This window comes from Primulina huaijiensis, chromosome 6 (genome assembly GCF_012295235.1).
Source record: "Primulina huaijiensis isolate GDHJ02 chromosome 6, ASM1229523v2, whole genome shotgun sequence".
In the NCBI taxonomy this organism is placed as follows: Eukaryota; Viridiplantae; Streptophyta; class Magnoliopsida; order Lamiales; family Gesneriaceae; genus Primulina; species Primulina huaijiensis.
In genome coordinates this window covers 13,835,095-13,852,593 of record NC_133311.1, presented here as the reverse complement: position 1 = coordinate 13,852,593, position 17,499 = coordinate 13,835,095, and the positions used below count along the sequence as shown (strand labels likewise).

Sequence of the window (17,499 nt, the reverse complement as noted above, 5' to 3'; positions counted from 1 at the left end):
TTCAAAAAATAATGTATCATTATAATTTAAATTATTTCATTTAATATTTCAAAGAAAATTAACATTATATATACCCAAGCGTTTAGAAGCGGCACCCAATAGTAAACCGAATTAAACATCATGGTTTGGATCGGTATTTAGTCGATCACAATCTGAATTGATTTTAAAATCAACCAAACCAAAAAATATTGATTTGATCAAGATAAAACTAAATCGAATCGAACTAATTACATTTATATAAAATAATTATGTAATAAATTTTGTTAATTTAATTTGAGTTTTTTGGGTAGAAAATATTTTATTTGAATTTTATTCTATACACTATTTATAGTAATCTTTATGAACGGCCCCCAATTACATGGATACTTTTTTTTTTTTTTTTTTACAGATTTAAGTTCAAATGAAAATAACTATAGTCCTAAAAGTTTAATTATTTTTTTAAAAAAAAACTAAACAAATTAACATACGTGACTAATTTAATTTATGATAATTAACTTACAATAATTCTAGTATGTAATCAAATAAAATTGCTAATTTTTTTTATAAATAAAGACCTCATGCATTAATTATTTATGCAACTTAAAATCTATTATCCAAATAAGACCAAATCGAACTCAACGGGAATTCTTGTTTTGATTTGACTATTAATATTTCATAGTTTTATATGGTCTCCCGAATGATACGGCTGAACTTTGCTAATATTTTAATAATAAATAATATTTTTAACATAAAAAATAATATTTTTTTTATGAGTGACTTAAATAAGATATATGTCTCGTGAAATCATCTCACATAAGTTTTTGTGTTCTGATCGAAATTTTGTAAAACTATAAAATATTTTTTTATTCAAATACTTATCTAAAAACGAAGAGTAGGTGTCTTGTGAGACGGTCTCACGAATCTTTATCTGTGAGATGGGTCAACCCTACCGCTATTCACAATAAAAAGTAATACTCTTAGCATAAAAAGTAATATTTTATCATGGATGACCCAAATAAGAGATCCGTCTCACAAAATACGACCCGTGTGATCGTCAAAAACTAATTAAACCGTAACCGAAGGACCGCTCATGAACTTAGCCCTTGTAAAAAGTAGAAAAATACAAGCCCATCGCCAAAGCCCGCGAGAAGGGAATGTTGAAGCATTACTAGTGGAAGCAAACATGGCGGCACCGTTATCTCCAACTCCACTCTCTCTCATTCTCGACCTTAAATCTCTTCAATTCATCTCCCCCAAGTGCTCGTTTTCTCCATTGTTAACTTCTGCACTTGAATCTCCAACTAATTATTCTTCAAGAAGAAGATCCCATAACCTCAGCTTTCCAAACGCAGTTCCTCGAAAACCCACCAAAAGTTGTAGACTCTGCGCAACTGGTGGGATCTTTTATCTTTCAGAAGCAATCCCAGATGCTATTCCTGAAGAAATAGTTCCCACGAGCGATGATGGAGTTTCCACAGTCATATCAGGTCTTCTTTTCGTCGCCTTCATTGGGTTATCCGTTCTTACAATAGGGGTACGGTTTTCACGTCCAAGGTCTTACGATTTTGTTGTTGAACTTCACTTGTTTTGGTCAAAAGTTTTCATCTTGGCAAGTGGGTTGTGTTTTAATTTCTGAATGAATGGATGGATGGTTTGTCGTTGTCAGATCGTCTACATAGCTGTGACAGATTTCTTGCAGAAGAGGGAGAGGGAGAAGTTTGAGAAAGAAGAGGCTGCTCAGAAGAAGAAAAATGGTAAGAGGAGTAAAATTGGAGCCAGAGCTAGAGCCGGGCCTAGGGGATTTGGGCAGAAGATGGAAGAAGGCGATGATGATAATGATGCAGTTGCAGCAGATTGAAAATATTTTGCAGAGATTTTTTAGGGTTTGATATCGGTATATTTGTTTCCATTACGTAGTGGTGAACAATGTCTCTTCTGTTTGATTTTTCGGATAATGTGAAATCGAAGTAAATTGCAATGCAACAACCATTCATTTTCTTCTCCTTTGTTCACCAATACAACAATCGTATAACATATCTTACTTCTTGTGCCTGTGACATAATTTTCGGTTTGCATCTACATTTTAGAATCTTATGCTTCGTAAGATCTTGCTTCGATGAGGCGAGGTCTTACATGTGGGATTCGGATCAACAATGAGTTAGGACTTAATTAGTTACTAGTTAAGGATAAAACTGTAACCACATGTGTAAACTTTTACTGCTTCGTTAAATGAATGGAAGTATTCAGTTTTCTCCTCTACTTTAAAGTCTCATCATTCAATCTGTAATATGTTATCAACAGAAATGTGAGTGCCACTGAGAATCAAGGAGAAGTGAGCTTACGTTAAGAAAACTCTTTGATTCCATCTTATCAGGAAAGACTCCAAGAGCTCTGAACCAAGGATACACTGCTGACTGGAATTTGAAATGTTAATGTCAGTTCTACTTGATCCTAAAAGTTTTTTTGGTTTATTTGATACTTCATTGGTTTAGAATCAACTAGGAGTCTACGTTGAAGAATATTTTACTCATTTCGTGACCAAATGACTTCGACCTTTTGTTTTTCAATCTTGAATATATTCCAGACATTGCTTATCCAGTCCGTTTGGGAGTACTAAAATTAGCCGAGTACATAGCATACTGAAGGTTGAAAAACTTTCCATCCTCTGACAATCTTGTGCATTAGATTCCAAACTGCCCAAGACTGATTCTTGAAATAAATGAAGATAAGTTTGGCAATATTGAAAAACATTTGGTTCTATTTATTGATTCAGTAAGTTGTCTTGAGAATTCATGGAAACATGCACAAGGGCATCTACAGAGGTGCTCTTTCTCAGATTTCTGAGAAAATGTGCAGGAACAGGCAAGGTGTTTTGATTTGTGAAAACACTTCTTAAAACCAGGTGATTTCCAATGCAAAATGGTCCGTTTCTGCCCCCTCTCCACTCCCACAATAAATAAAAAAATTTATTCTGCCGCTGCTGAAGACAATATTGTTGGACTAGCCCCAAGCCGGAGCAGCCAGAATGACCTTCAATCCCGGAGTTTAGAGCAACACATACAGTTTCAAGAAACAATGGATCACTACAATGATAACATTCCGTGGAACATTATTGTGTTGAATACGCAAAACAAATTATGTACATCTGGATTTCGGATTCACACATCCCTTTTCGGCAGTTGTTTTAGAGTAGTGGGATTACAATGAATTCTTAACAACAATATCCAGATTGCCAGCGGAGAAAAGCCACCATCTAGAATAGGTAAACTTCCACAGAAGTACGGATCCAAAATACCCAACTCCCCAGAAGCCACACAAGAACCCATTATATCAGAATAAACATGCACACTGAGGTTTTAATACTAAGCAATGAAATATATAATAGAGAAATTTGAAGGGCTTAACATATACTTCGGCCAAGTAAGAAAATTGTTATAGTACCATACACTGCATCGCTCGGCCTTAAACCTAGAAAACCAATTTAATGTTTTTGTACAGTAACGTAGCGCACTGTAAACTACCTCACCTTTTCTTATATATTACACCCTCAGCACTTGCAACTCTTCTACGGGGGCATCAGGAATATTAAACATCTGAGCCTCAGCTTACTAGACTCTATGTATATAAACTTACGAACTAAACAATGTACATTTTTAGTACAGGCATCAACTTTATTTGCAATCACATCATACCATCTCGAAAGAAAGACGAGAGAGGTAGCTCAAACTAGCCTCGGTTAGCTGTACAAAGTTCTTCCCTACAACATTTTTAAGCCGGATACGCCGACTGTGCAGCAATTCTCCTCTCTGTAAGAACAAACAAGGCAAGAGTTCATTTCATAGCGGTAAAAATCGACAGGAATACAGTAAAGTCAGACCTTAAAAAATCAGGAAAAAAAGTCTCCAGATTTTGAATTCAGACAGAACACTTGACATAGAATACAGATTTATAAAGTTCAGATTTTAATTATGTATTTTTGGGGTAAAAACACAATAGCAGTTTTATACTTGAGAATGATAGTTAAAAAACACTTATTTTTTATTTTTTACACAGAAGCGTAAGCTATAAGCTCTTTAAGCCACTATTTTTAGCTTCTTGATTTTGACATTTCAATCGCTCTAAAAATTATTACAACATTACCAAACATCAACTCTTATTATAAAAGGGTATATTTAGAAAAAGCTTGTACATCAGAACGCATGCATCTGTTAGTTTAATTCTTTTTGGGGTCGGAAGGAATTGCTACCATACATTCACTTCCAAAAAAATTATCATGTAACAATAGCTTGAAGAAGCAGCAATCTTTTAGTCCTCTCAAAATGTAAGAAAGAGATCATGTTTGGAGTACCAGAGAATCTAAGTTGATTAACCAAATTGTTTTTAAGGAAAAAATTCATGAACAATAAATTGGAAGTTAGGTTATGCATGCATACCCCCAGTAGCAACTAGTTTCTCTACACGGGCTACAATGTGCTTCCCATATGTATACTTCTTCAATGCATTCAAATGTACTCTTATTCTTGACATGATATGTTCACGCTCTTGATCACTACAAGTTTCGAGAACTTTCTGTACAACATAATTTGCGAACTGATCTTTCATCATAGCCTGGTTATAGAGAAAAAAGAATGATAAGTCAAAATAAGGATTTGGATAAGAATATCGTAAACAATCACCAGAAAAACCCGCCTTTTCTCACGAAAACATTGGATATACCTCATACTAGCGACATGCCGACACCTAAAAACCCGCCATTCTTGCACAGGAAAAATATCGACTCTCTCGATTTTCACTAATTAGATTGACGATTTATTTTTCATCGCTTTCATAATCATAATCCCTACTAAGAAGCCCATGATTTATAGCACATCAAATAGCATAATCATTTGACAGTTTTATGGTTGTAATCATATATAAGATAGACGTAAAAAAAGTAAACTTATAACGAACGTATTTACTTCGTATAATAAAAATATAGCAACTAAACGCAACTTCATTTAACTAGCAATTTGCACAAATATTGCTTCACAAATATGTGGTTTAGCATAAGATTATATAAAAAACAGAAGGTGGTATATTCTTATTATTAGAAGTTGAACTATTCAAAAAAATTACACAGACAAGAAACAAAGTGATACACTCCACATCGGCACATGAAATATAACGCGCATCACCCACTCAGGAAAAAACATTCCAGGGTGATTACCATCAATTACCTCAAATATAATTGTTTAGCAATAAAAAAAGAGTGGTCTCATCAGAGCGACAGATTTCCCGTTTATTGTTTATTCCTTCCCAACTTCCTTTCCTCGCCATCAACAAATGACAGAAAAAGTTGAACAGAAGGTGGTTCTATCGTCGCTTCTAATGCTAACATTTGAAAACATTATTGAAAAGCCTTTTTTTGAAAGCGAACATTTGATATTTTGAATTATTTTCCCCCCTTTCCGTACATCTTTATCATCTCCACCAAGAAAACCATCTATGCATCTATCCGGAGATGAAAATTATTATTGAAAACATAGTTCTCAAAGGCACTAGCTTCTGCGCTTAAGCACAAAGCGCCACGAGCACTAGGCCTGCACTTCGGAGTTCTCAGAAGTGAATGCTTCAACCCAAAGCGCAAAGCGCGCTTAATTGCGCTTGAGAGAACGCAACGAGCGCTAGGCCTGCACTTCGGAGTTCTCAGAAATGAATGCTTCAACCCAAAGCGCAAAGCGCGCTTAATTGCGCTTGAGAGAAAAGTGCTCACTTTTTTTTTAACTTCTGCATAGTGAAAAATCGCACTTTTAAGCTCGCCCTTCTCTGCCCTCTCCTTTGGTAAGAATCTTCTCTTCTTTTATATTAATGTTTGTTTTGTTTACATTTTTTCAATTTATGGATTGATTCTTATGATTTTCAGTAGGTTAATTTTCAATCATGCAAGATTCTAAAATTCGCTAGGTGTTAGTCAGGCGCCAAACCAGTGCCTAGGCTGGAGCTAGGCGGATTCCACGGTAGCAACATAATAAATTAAATACTATAACTTCAATACAGTAACATCAATTTTAAAATACGTTCAAAATCGAACAACTAATAGAATATCACATATTTACTTGATTTTCTCCATAATTTTCAAATTCTTTGTCAACGGACACAAATTCAATATCATCGTTGTGGTCTCCCTCTTCTTCTTCAGATGTAATATCACCCTCATGAAGTTCTCACTCTAGATCGCAGATGAAGATGAAATTTGATGTGTTAAGACAAGTCAATAAATCGCATTTCTTATTGGACTTTGGTTTAGGGCTTATAAAAAATTACATTCCATTTTTTAAATTGGGCTTTTAATAACTTTATAAAAAAAAACAAAACTAAGACTTAACAATCTTTACAGCCTGAGGATATTTTTGCTTATTAATACAGTCAGCCCTAAGTATTGGATATCGATATACCAATAGAATTAGTATTCGCAGGACAAATCACTTCTATAGAAGGAATATAAACTACAGATCTAAACACTTACCAAATATTTGGTACACTAAGGCGTACAATTTTATCGAAGACAACAAATTGTCAACTAATTATAGGTTTATAACTACAAATGGTTATATTTTCCTCAGTCCCAAACCAAGGAACTACCACAAAAATACAATCTCAAACCCCTTCAAACATCATTATCATAAAATCTAGTTGTGGAAAGTGAGAAATACTCTCAAAGACTTATGGTTGACTGACTTGACTCACTGAAATTAAATTTGGAGAAACTAAAACTAGTACCTGAAGAGGCTCATTTTCATCTGTTGTTCCCAGCATCTCGTTCACCAACAGTTGGCGTTCGTTTTGATCTCCAAAAGTCAAGCATTTCTCAACAACATTTGATGCAAACTTCTGCTGGCTCATTTGAACTATATTTCCAGCCAGTTCCTGAATTATGGTCGATCGCTCGTGTGGTTTTCCATGCTCCAGCACATGCTATTAGATTATAAAAACAAATTTTTGTGAACTGCGATTAAAAAAAGGAGCAAATACATGTATCTACAGCAGCGAGAGTGCAATATTAGAGCATGAATATAAGCTAATAGATTGCCCATCCAAACTCATTAGACATAAATTACTAATTAAATTTTTATTTCTTCTTCAGTCAACATTATTTTTGCCTGTCTTTGTTTAAGAGGGGGAAAAAACGTAAAATAGAACAGTAACACGCATAAATACTTCAGACACAAAAAAATATAGATACAAGATAAGAACATAAATTTTATGTAAATAGTCTATGGAAATTCGCATGGATTTCAAAATTCATAGAAGATTTATGAACCTGAACGACATAATTGCCATACTGATCCTGTGCCAACATGCTTACAGATCCCAGAATCTCGTCCATCACTATTCTTTGGGTACTTTCATCACTGCAATACTCCAGAACGCGCTGCCAAATAGAATGTGTACCTCAATCTACACACTTAAGCTACTTAATAAGGCGAAAGCATAAAATTCAAAACATGCTACAATAATCTAACCTGTATCACTCGACATCCATATGGATGTGTCGCAAGGGCTACAACTTGGTCAAAAAACGTAGACACAATAAACTGAATGTGCTCCTCTGGAACACACTCAATGCATTTCTGAATGACATGATTCCCATTTTGATCTCGTACGCATCGCATCACGTTCCCATCTAGCTCTCCAACCATCTTTATCTTCTGATCCACATCGACGACCTCAATTGCCTTAATAATCAGACAACATTACGCTTCAATTAGCCGTGACATGCTTACAAAAAATATACAGCAAAGAAACGAAGAATTGGCCATAAATAATACAGAACTGCTTTTACTTCCATGTCGTGTCTTGGGATTCAATAATTAACCACAGAATAAGATAGATATAGATTTTCAGGAGCATAATTATTAAAGACAGGGAATTCTGAATGACCTTCTGTATCACCCGACAACCATACATTTGAAGGCTCAAGGTAAGAACATGTCCAAAAAGCTTGCAAGCTAATTCTCTTCTTTGGGTTGCCATTCCATGCTCAAAAAACTGGGAAGACCATAATATTAGCAGATTATATGAATTAACGAAGTCCAAGCACCAGCTGTGATGAGTAAAGTAGAACAAAAATCATCAACTGTATGAATAACCATGGACTGGTACCTTTTGGATTACATAATTACCGAAAACATCAGTCATCAGTGTAAGAGATTCAGGAAAAATTTCCTGGAAAACCATGTTTTTTTCTTCAGTTGTGGCAGTTTCAAGCTTTTGCTGGATGAACCGGCTCCCGTATTGATCCGCACTAATCATGGTCATAAAGATTGACGCATTAAAAAATGCAGATATGAATGAAAATAATAATTTGAGGCTATTCAATCAAAAACTTGTACCTGAACTCAACAACATGACCAACAATCTCAGAAAGTTCAAAGCATTTGGCTTTGTTGCTCTTAAACTCCTCCAGTAGAGACGAAGCAAACCTAGTGTCCATGTTATCCAAGTGCCATGGATTCACTATACCCCCAGCAACATTCCTCATCCCACCAGCAAATCTCGTGTTGAACTCACCATGCCTCATAGGGCTCCCAGGTCCTCCAGGAGAATTCGGGATCATGGGGTTTGCCAGGGGACTTCCAGGATATGACAATCCAATCCCAAATGCTGGATTTCCATAATAGCCATGAGGACTAGAACCGCTGTTCTTGCCACCTAAGGAGGCACCATACTGTGATTTCTGTGGAGCTACCAAATTGCCAAGATAAGCCTTTTGGAGAAGGTCTATGTAGGAATTACCCATGTAGTTCCTATCCAAAGAGGGATCATTAAGAGCTCCAGCTTGTGCAGCAGCATATTCAGCTGCCCTCAAGTATTGCAGATACACAGGGTCAACAAAAGGTGCTTGCAGCGCACTCCCTGCCATTTGATTTCCCATTCTGCCAAGGTTCTGGTCACTGGTTGCAGCATTAAGATTTGATCCTCCAAGAATCCTAGAGTCTAACCCTGGTACAGCCATAGCAGCAGCAGCATTCTCAAACAAAGGAGGATAACTAGAGCTTCCCAGCTGACCTGAAATTGGACTCATAGGATAGCCACTGATTCCATAATTCGAGAATGATGAATTTGGGTTGCCCAAGTGCTGATACGGGGAATGCACACCAACCCCACCATTAACTCCAGTATTAGAAGATCCTTTCCCATATGAGGTATTGGAAGGAACACCATTTTTCAGCAGCTCAGTGTGAAGTGAAGTGTTACTGAGATCTGACCCACCACCATTGTTAAGACCAGTTTCATAATTGACCATTTTACCCGACTGGGGAACAGAAGACGTATTAAATTGCCCAGTTTCAGGTTTCTTGGCATAAGCACGCTGATTCATGCTATTCGGGCCACCCTGAAGATTAAAAGGGTAATTTTTATGATCTGCAACAACTTCGTTCATTCGAGATGAGAAATTGTTCTCCTCGTCCATTACACCATTTGAAAGATTCATGCCAGATAAAGCAGCAACTAGATCTGCAGACTCATTTGTGTGAGAAGATACACCATTAAAGGAGTTTGGACTACTGATATTTCTTTTTTCAGAATTGCTCACCCTACCTCCTCCAATAGGAGTCAGGCAGGGACTAGGAGCTCTTGTAATGCGTTGAGGATCAGGAGTAGAACTTCTTGATAAGGATGCCCCAAGAGCTGCAGCATAAGAATAGGACGCAGGAGGTCCAGAATGTTGTGAAGCAGACGACCCCTGAATATTTAAACTATTGCGCGTAGGGTCTAACGATGTCAAATCACGACGCAAATGAGCTAACTCGGACTCCACTGAATTCTCATCAAATGCATTCCTGCTAGCTGGGCGTGAAAGGTGCCCAGAAACTGGAGTAGTGCGGGTCAAGTCATCCTACAAAGATATCAGGTACTTTAATGAAAGAAAACGCAAAGGGACAGAGGAGGGAGAACATGATTTGGAATCACAAAAAGCAACATCAAATCAAAACATATTGCGGAATAGTAATCCTGCCATATTGGAGGAACCCGAAAATGTATGGGCATCTGCGTATTAAAGATTCATACATAAAAATGCCAGAGAAAAATTGTAGCACTTGAGTCCATCAAGTCAAAAAATGAACATGAATTTGAAAATGCATCACTTGGTGATTCACATCCATGGCTGCTGAAATGGAGAATGTACAAGCTATTAACAGCAGGATCTAACAAGTTCTTGCAAACAAAACATTTTATTTGTTTAAGCAAGCGATTTCTAAATCAGCCATCACAACAGTAGGAAACATGAAAATGAAAAACGATCCAAAATAATTAAATTCAAACTCAATTTGGACTCCTGCAGCAAATATGTTTAACGGACAAGTGCTACAAATATAGTACGATGATCAACCAACTGGAGAGTGAAACTAATATACATAATGTTACGTAGCTTGAAAAGTTGATTTCCAGATGTAAAAATACACTATCATAAAAACGGTATTCCATTCACCATGCCTGTGCAAATCTGGTTGCGATTAATGGCAGGTTGAAAATAACAATGAACTATATAATCCGAAAAAAATGGAAGACTCCAAACTCTTTAATTAGATCAAACTATCTTATCCCAAGTATTTAATGCAAGCACATAAATGAACGTGTAAAAAATAAGAATTCTGATTCTGTCAATAGCCAGTCCGACTCCGTCCAGTCACTCGTTCATCTCTGGATTGACATCATCTCAATAAAAACAAAGCATATCCCTTGTAAATAAATTAAATAAGTAGTTGAGAATAGGGGAATCATAGCACATTCACATGATTGACGATAGAATCTCCAGAAAATCCTCAAGCTTAAAAATCTAGAAGTTGGTATTTCCAACTATCAGCACTCCAAACATCACAATAAAACATGAATCTCCGTCTGGGGTCCTGCTATTAAAAAGGCCACCAAATTCTAGTAACTCACTTGAAACATCTCAGCGATACTCTTCTGCTTGTTACCAAGTCCTAATCCAGGCAAACCAATTAGTCCATCCCCACCCCACTCCACAGCACCCTGCAGTTTTTCCTTCTCACTCTCATCCTCTAGCTTCTTTGAATTGAACCCTGGTGGATTTGAAAACAAATACCTCCCACCACTCCCACTGTCATTCCTACTATTCACCTTCCTCCTATCCCCAATTGCAGAATTCCCACCTTGCAACCTCTGTGCAAACCGCCAATCTTCTTTGGACATCATAGGAGGCGGCAGCCTCGGGTTCAAGTTGACGTTTGTGTAATAATAAGATAAATAAGCAGGATCAGACCTGAGTTCCTCGTCGGACATGAAACCATCACCATCTTTACTTCTATCAAAGTCAGCAAAAGATGAATGGCCTCCGCCACCAACATCATGGTTGAACAGCCCACCAACGGCACTCAAAGAGCCCTCAACAGTAGGCGGAGCTGATCCACTCCTATACAAATTCAGCTCCCTTTCACGGTCATCCACCTCCTGTCTCCGCTGTTCACGAAGCAACAAGCCCAACTCCTTCTCCAAATCATCACCAAAGGAACTTTCATTGTTTTCTAGCATTGGTCTCCTACCCATATCAGATAACATATTTATTCACAGATCGAAAACCCAAATTGTTCACTTTTTCATCCCACGAAAGGCAGAGACTGACTTTAAGCTGAAACCGACATCGTACAACCTAGAAAGCAATCAAAACAGAAAATCCCATTAATCGAACAATAAAACGAATAAAAAAACAAAAACCCACGAGCACAAATTAAAACATCGAATCTTTAATCTCATAAAAATCCAGTCTTTTACCTTCAAGACTCAAGAAAAACTCCACTCTCGAAGAAGAAACCAAGATCATCAAAGCTTGATGCTGCTCAAACACACAGGAACTACTTACTTTCACCACAGATTCAAGGCCGGGAAAACAAAACAATCAATCACAAAGCAAGAGCTCATATTTCCTCGCTTCAAGTTTCAAGAAAAGCAGCAATCAGAGTGTTCCAAATGAAACAAAGAACAAAAATTCAGCTGAACCCACAAGGGAGTTGGGTGAGGGTTTGTGTACATAGCAGAGTGATGAAAGAGAGGGCCACAAGAACTTATAAAGAGAAAAGATCAGTCTGACGGCGAATTTTTCTTACATTTTTCTTACAAGGACCCCTTTAGGGTTTGGTTTTCAAACTACTATTGCCCAAAGAGAGCGTCGGATTTGTATTATTATTACAGGCAACTTCATTTATCTTAACAAAGATTCTTGATTTTATAGCAAGCATGCACACTTAATAATATACAAAGATAGCACATAAAGTATAAATTTCTAGTAATAATAATTATATATTTCATAACTTATTCTAAAGTGAAGAAAAATAATTAATAGAAAGCGTATATATACATATACAAAATGGAAAAGATCAAAAAAATTAATCTCTAATATCCTTTTTTCTATAAAATAGTTTCAGAAGTTAAAAATACGCGTCATTAATTGAAAAATACGTCACAATCGAGGTTATTTTTCTTAATACAAGTCTATAATAGTGGTCGTGATGCAAACACATTGCGTCAATGTAGTATATTAATCGAGACCGAACTTGTAGTCCAGTTGGTTTCATCTGTTGTCTCCAAACTAGAGTAAGGTTCGAACGTCAGTTCTAACTAATGTCTTTTCAGTTTGAATACTTCAGTTGAGATAGGTCATTTCAGTTCAGTTTTGTGAAGTCTTCAGTTCTGATCTTTAATGTGTTTACTAAGATTCGAGACTGATTTATTCTTATAAGAACTTTAGCTTATTAACTTCAATTCTTAATCTATTCGTTAGGATCGGGAAAGAGTTTTTTTTTTGTTTGCTTTCAAAATTTGTTTTCAATAGTTTTTAGGCGGTTGAAATTTTCTCTTGAATGGTTAGAAATATGAACCACTTGAAAAGTGTGAAAAACAGTTCACGATTTCTAATGACAGCTTCAACTGGTTGGCTGGCTTGTTAACAAGAAGCAGTTCGAAATGTAAGTGCTTGCGAAAAGTAAAGACACATGATTTTTATGGATATTCGGAGATAAAACTCATATGTCACCCCTTCTTCCTCTTTAGGAAGGATTCTACTAAAAGATTTTGGCTTTACAAACTTATTGCAACAGTCCACTGCAATCAGGACTTATCACACTACATGTTTTAGAACTTTTAGTGATCACTTTACACTTCTGGATTTTAAGAACCCTCGGTTCATCGAACAGCACAATCAATCAAATAACCAAAAGATTACTGATAAAAGAAAAATGTATGTTTTGAGTAGCACGAAATTGATCCTTAAATGATCAGATATCTTTCTGCTGAGTGCGTGCTTGATGAGGGATGAAATATATGAACTTTAAGTGCGCTCAGATCTTTGAGTATACAAGCTTTAGTAGTGTGTCAATCGCGTGGTTGAAAAGCTTAAAATGATCGAACTCTATTCTGCATTCTTCAACTCTTTCTCCATAAGCTATCATCCCAACGGTCGGAAAAGATGAATAACGTAACATGTATCACTGGAATGATGTGTCACTATCAGCTGCAATTACGTTAAATGTTCGTCAAAAAACATTTAATGTTCTCTTTGCTTGTGTAGCTTTGAATCTCGTTCTTTTGAAGAGTTGCTGCTGAGCATCCTTTTGTAGTAATTGTTAGTTCCCTCAGAGCTTGAGGATGTTTAAGAAATCTTTCTATTCTGGGATAGTGACATAAATGTAGATATTTATCGGGACTGGTGCAGGACATGTTGACTTGTAGCGGTGCAAAACCATTGAATGTCTTGAGCCTGTCAAAGAATGTGTTTCATTAAGTGAGCAATGAATGACTCTTAAATGAAGCGGTTTAAAGACTTTGAATAGCCGATTGAACGTCTTCTAACTGTTGAAACTTCTTCAAGCTATAGGCGGTTGAGCTTCAAGCGGTTTAGAAGTTTTCCTGTTATATAAAATAAATTGCGGCTGTTTTCCTGAAACAGTTAGGTGCTATTTTGATTTTGTCAATAATCAAAACTTTGGGAAAATAATAATTTCTTGACATCATTTAAGTCCAGTAAGTCTCATTTCAGTTACGATCTCTCAGTTACAACAATTCAGTGTTGATCTTCAGTTTTTTTACGGATTTGTTTGTCAAACTCTTAAACTTATAAATTCCAACAATTTTCTCATTTTCGGTGTTTGACAAAACTTAGATTTCTGAACTGTTATACTGAGTTATCTGATATTCTTGATATATAACTGATAAACTGAAACTGATTGTAGATAAAATAATATACATATTCGTACAGAGTAAGAATTAACTTTTCATTGAGTTTGAAAGAGGTAAGTACATATTCGTACAAATATTTTAAAATGAAAATATATATACATGCGCTCTTCAAACTAAATAACTTATGTCGGACACTAGATCATTTCTTTGCATTTTTTTCAACTGGCCTTTTATCAGTTGGTTTGTCTGGTTCAATGCGCTTCTGGCTTGTTTTTGTTGATGATGGCTTCTTTGGTTTTTCCCCCTTTTTGTCAACACCCGCCACTTTGGAAAAGAGAACGAAAATGCTGAACTTATTTGAGCTGAAATTTCAGTTAACTGATTCTGCACAATGTCAATCTTTTTTGACAGACTGGTGTGCACAAATTCAATCCGATTGCTGAGTAGTTCCTGGGAAGTGATCAGTGTAGGAGTTGTAACTGATTCTCTTTTCATCTTTTCCACATTAAAGAATAAAGCCGATACATCCTTAGTCAGCTTCTTCAAGTCCTTCATAGTATGATATTTCAATGTGTCCAGACTCAAAAAATGCAGTAGCTGAGTAGACTTCACCTAAGATATATTGGAACTAAGATCTGTGAGATGCGACAAAATACCATCCAACATGACTTCAGTTGCTAGTGGTAGTTCAGGGGAGAGTTATTCAGTTGGAAACTTTTCTTTTCCTTTTCCCTTCTGACTGAATTCCACCACATCTAACAAGCTTGGAGCAGCATTTTGGTCAATATCTTCGGCCAACTCTTTAACTGCCTCTTCTTGAACTGACAGACTCTGAGGCTGATCCTGATGATCAGTTGCAACGCTTGGTGCCTCAGATGTCTGCTTGGAGGAGAACAGTTTGTGGGAAGCTTCTAATATGAAGAAAGTCTCAGGAACCATCAAGCTGGTTGATATCAGTTCTGGGTAAAACTGATGGTTTCTGGATTGTTGTTATAGTTGAATCATCAGCAGGCTGTTCAGTTCTAGACTGAAATGCTTCAGTTTGTGCTTCTGCTTCAGTCGTTGGGGCACTGGCTGATTCGGCCACTGGTACAATAAAAACTTCATCAGCATCATCTTTGTATGCATGCTGAATGTCCTCAGCAACTGATAACAACAACTTATCCACATTGGCTAATGATAGTTCTTCTTCAGTATAGGTAGATGGATGAACTGCAGGTTCAGCAGCTGGCAAAACAATTAAAGCAGTTGAGGAGGAGGGTTGAGCTTCTGAGGAGGATGGTAGAATAATATCTGGAAGCTGTTCAATAGTTTGTACCAGAGTTGTCTCAACTTTAGCTAGAACAACCAAGGGCTCCGCAGCAGCTTCAGTTAATGTCAGCTCCTCAAGTGGTGTAGAGCTTCTGGTCTCCACTGGAACATGTAGCATCTGTCCCATCTCTCAATTTTTGACTTTCATCTAGACAGTGATGAGATCAGAGTCCAGTTGTTGGAAAACCGCTCTATCAACATAAGCCGTTGGACCAGCTGGATCATAGTTGGTCTTCAGTTCAGCTGTGACCTTAGTCAGCCTCTTGATTCTCATCAAATCAAAGAAGTAAGCCCTTCTTTCCATTGTTTGGGTGACTGAAGTAGCCTTCACAGCCTTCATCGCTGCTGAATCAAGTGAGATGAAGCGCTTGAGAATTAATTTCTTCTTGAACTGCTTCTCAAGGGTGACAATTCTGAACTATACCCACTCATCGTAATGCATGCTCCATTTTCAGCTCAGCATTCTCATTGATCCCATCCATGATAGGGTCGATCTGAGTCTGAATAGCATTGTTAGGCCTTGGTTCTTCAGTCATTTTGGCCTTGCCCTTCGGATCAGTTAAGGCATGAGGAAGATCCAGTCCTGAATCTATGGTGTCCACCACTTTTCTATTGAGCACACCTTTCGACCGTGCCTGAGGTAGAATGGTTGGACGAACATTTGTTGTGAGACGAGCTTCCAGTCAGCTTCAAATTCTCTCCAGATTCAGTTACTATCGTTGAAGTATAGTCAGTTTTGGTTAAGGTCCGGAGCTCTGGTGTTGGTTGGACTGATTGAATCGGAACTGCGGGTAGTGGTACCTCAGCTCCGGATGGCAGTAATTTGAGCTCAAGTAGAGCTACTAGAGTAGCAGCCGGCTTTGACTTCTGAGACCTAGGCTTCTTGATTAGTTGGAGAGAGGGAGTTTTCTCTGATCACTGGTTGTCAGAACTAGTTTCCTCTTGGACTTCGGGGCATCAGCTTTAGGTTTTACAACCTTCTTCGATTTAACCGCCCCTTCTTCGACCCCACTCTTTTTGCATTGAGTGTTTTGAGCAGTATAGATTTTGAACTTGTGGTCGAAGAAGATGATTCCAGAGGAACCCCTGAATCCTCAATCAGTTTGCTCAGTTGAGGAGCAAATATAATTTACCACACGAAATTAAGTTCACTTGAGACTGTAGCTTAAATTTTTTCCGAAAAAATAGGCTTATTTATCTTTCGATGTGCACCGAGTAAATCACAGAACTAATGTAACATACAAATCATGCTAGACATATAAACCACATTGGGCAAGCCATCTGCGACAAGTAGAACAATCAATTTGCGTTGGTCCGACCACTAAAGAGGACGGGTTGGGTTGCGATTTTGACGGCCAGTCTAGAAGTGAGTCAAGGAATGGGCGAGTTGGGCTGTCAATTTGTCACAAGCCTCACTTACTACTAAACGTATGAGGAAAATAAATTTTTTTTATCTAATTAAATCCATAACTCATAATTTTAAATTCAATAAAAACAAATACATCATTTTCGAAAAGTCCAAACAAATAAACCTAAAATTCGAAAAAAAATATAAATAATTCAAATTCTGAATATTTTGAGGCGTAAAAAAAAGTGATCAACGTCGACATCCATAAAATATGTTAAAACATCCAAAGAAATAATTTGTTTACCAACCAAAATGCAATAAAATAAATCAGAGTATTAAATCAGTTTTAACATGCATAAAGCTCATAAACTGCAAGGTCATCGGGCGTGCACTGTCTACGGTCCGAGCTTGCTCACTTGTCATTACCTCTAGCCTCCTCAACAATGCCATCTGCATCAATCAAGTCTACTGAGTTTAAAGGCTCAGCATGCATAAAACGTGAATAACTAATACTACATAATAAAAATTCATGCAATTTAAACATATTTGATACGTAAATTACATAAGCATAAATATATATGACGTGACTTTCCTGCGTAAACATTTCATAAATAATGTTTCGCTTGACATAACATAAACTTAAACATTTTCCGTAGAGTTCTACTAATTGAAATGTGGCACTA

The 17,499-nt window shown here is 36.9% G+C and overlaps 2 protein-coding genes and 1 long non-coding RNA gene across 4 annotated transcripts; 2 read left to right on the top strand and 1 right to left on the bottom strand.

Annotated features, from left to right (window-relative positions):
- Window positions 1-1,094: 1,094 nt before the first annotated feature.
- LOC140979545 (uncharacterized) lies at window positions 1,095-1,980 on the top strand. The gene is made up of 2 exons (XM_073444987.1): window positions 1,095-1,513; window positions 1,646-1,980. The coding sequence occupies exons 1-2, from the start codon at window positions 1,163-1,165 to the stop codon at window positions 1,835-1,837; spliced, it is 543 nt and encodes a 180-aa protein (XP_073301088.1). The 5' UTR covers window positions 1,095-1,162; the 3' UTR covers window positions 1,838-1,980.
- A 34-nt stretch (window positions 1,981-2,014) lies between these two features.
- On the top strand, window positions 2,015-3,607 carry LOC140979546 (uncharacterized). The gene is made up of 2 exons (XR_012175765.1): window positions 2,015-2,413; window positions 2,564-3,607. It is a non-coding gene; the product is annotated as an uncharacterized lncRNA (long non-coding RNA).
- Window positions 3,357-12,171, bottom strand: LOC140979544 (pumilio homolog 2-like). 2 transcript variants are annotated; one of them, XM_073444986.1, is made up of 10 exons: window positions 11,846-12,171; window positions 10,909-11,635; window positions 8,352-9,859; window positions 8,122-8,263; window positions 7,900-8,007; window positions 7,482-7,694; window positions 7,280-7,390; window positions 6,739-6,933; window positions 4,413-4,587; window positions 3,357-3,785 (listed from the first exon to the last, which is right to left on the bottom strand). In XM_073444986.1, the coding sequence occupies exons 2-10, from the start codon at window positions 11,542-11,544 to the stop codon at window positions 3,748-3,750; spliced, it is 3,126 nt and encodes a 1,041-aa protein (XP_073301087.1). In that variant the 5' UTR covers window positions 11,545-11,635; window positions 11,846-12,171; the 3' UTR covers window positions 3,357-3,747. The 2 variants fall into 2 exon arrangements, with proteins under 2 accessions (XP_073301087.1, XP_073301086.1); XM_073444985.1 differs by having other exon boundaries at window positions 11,758-12,170.
- Window positions 12,172-17,499: the final 5,328 nt, after the last annotated feature.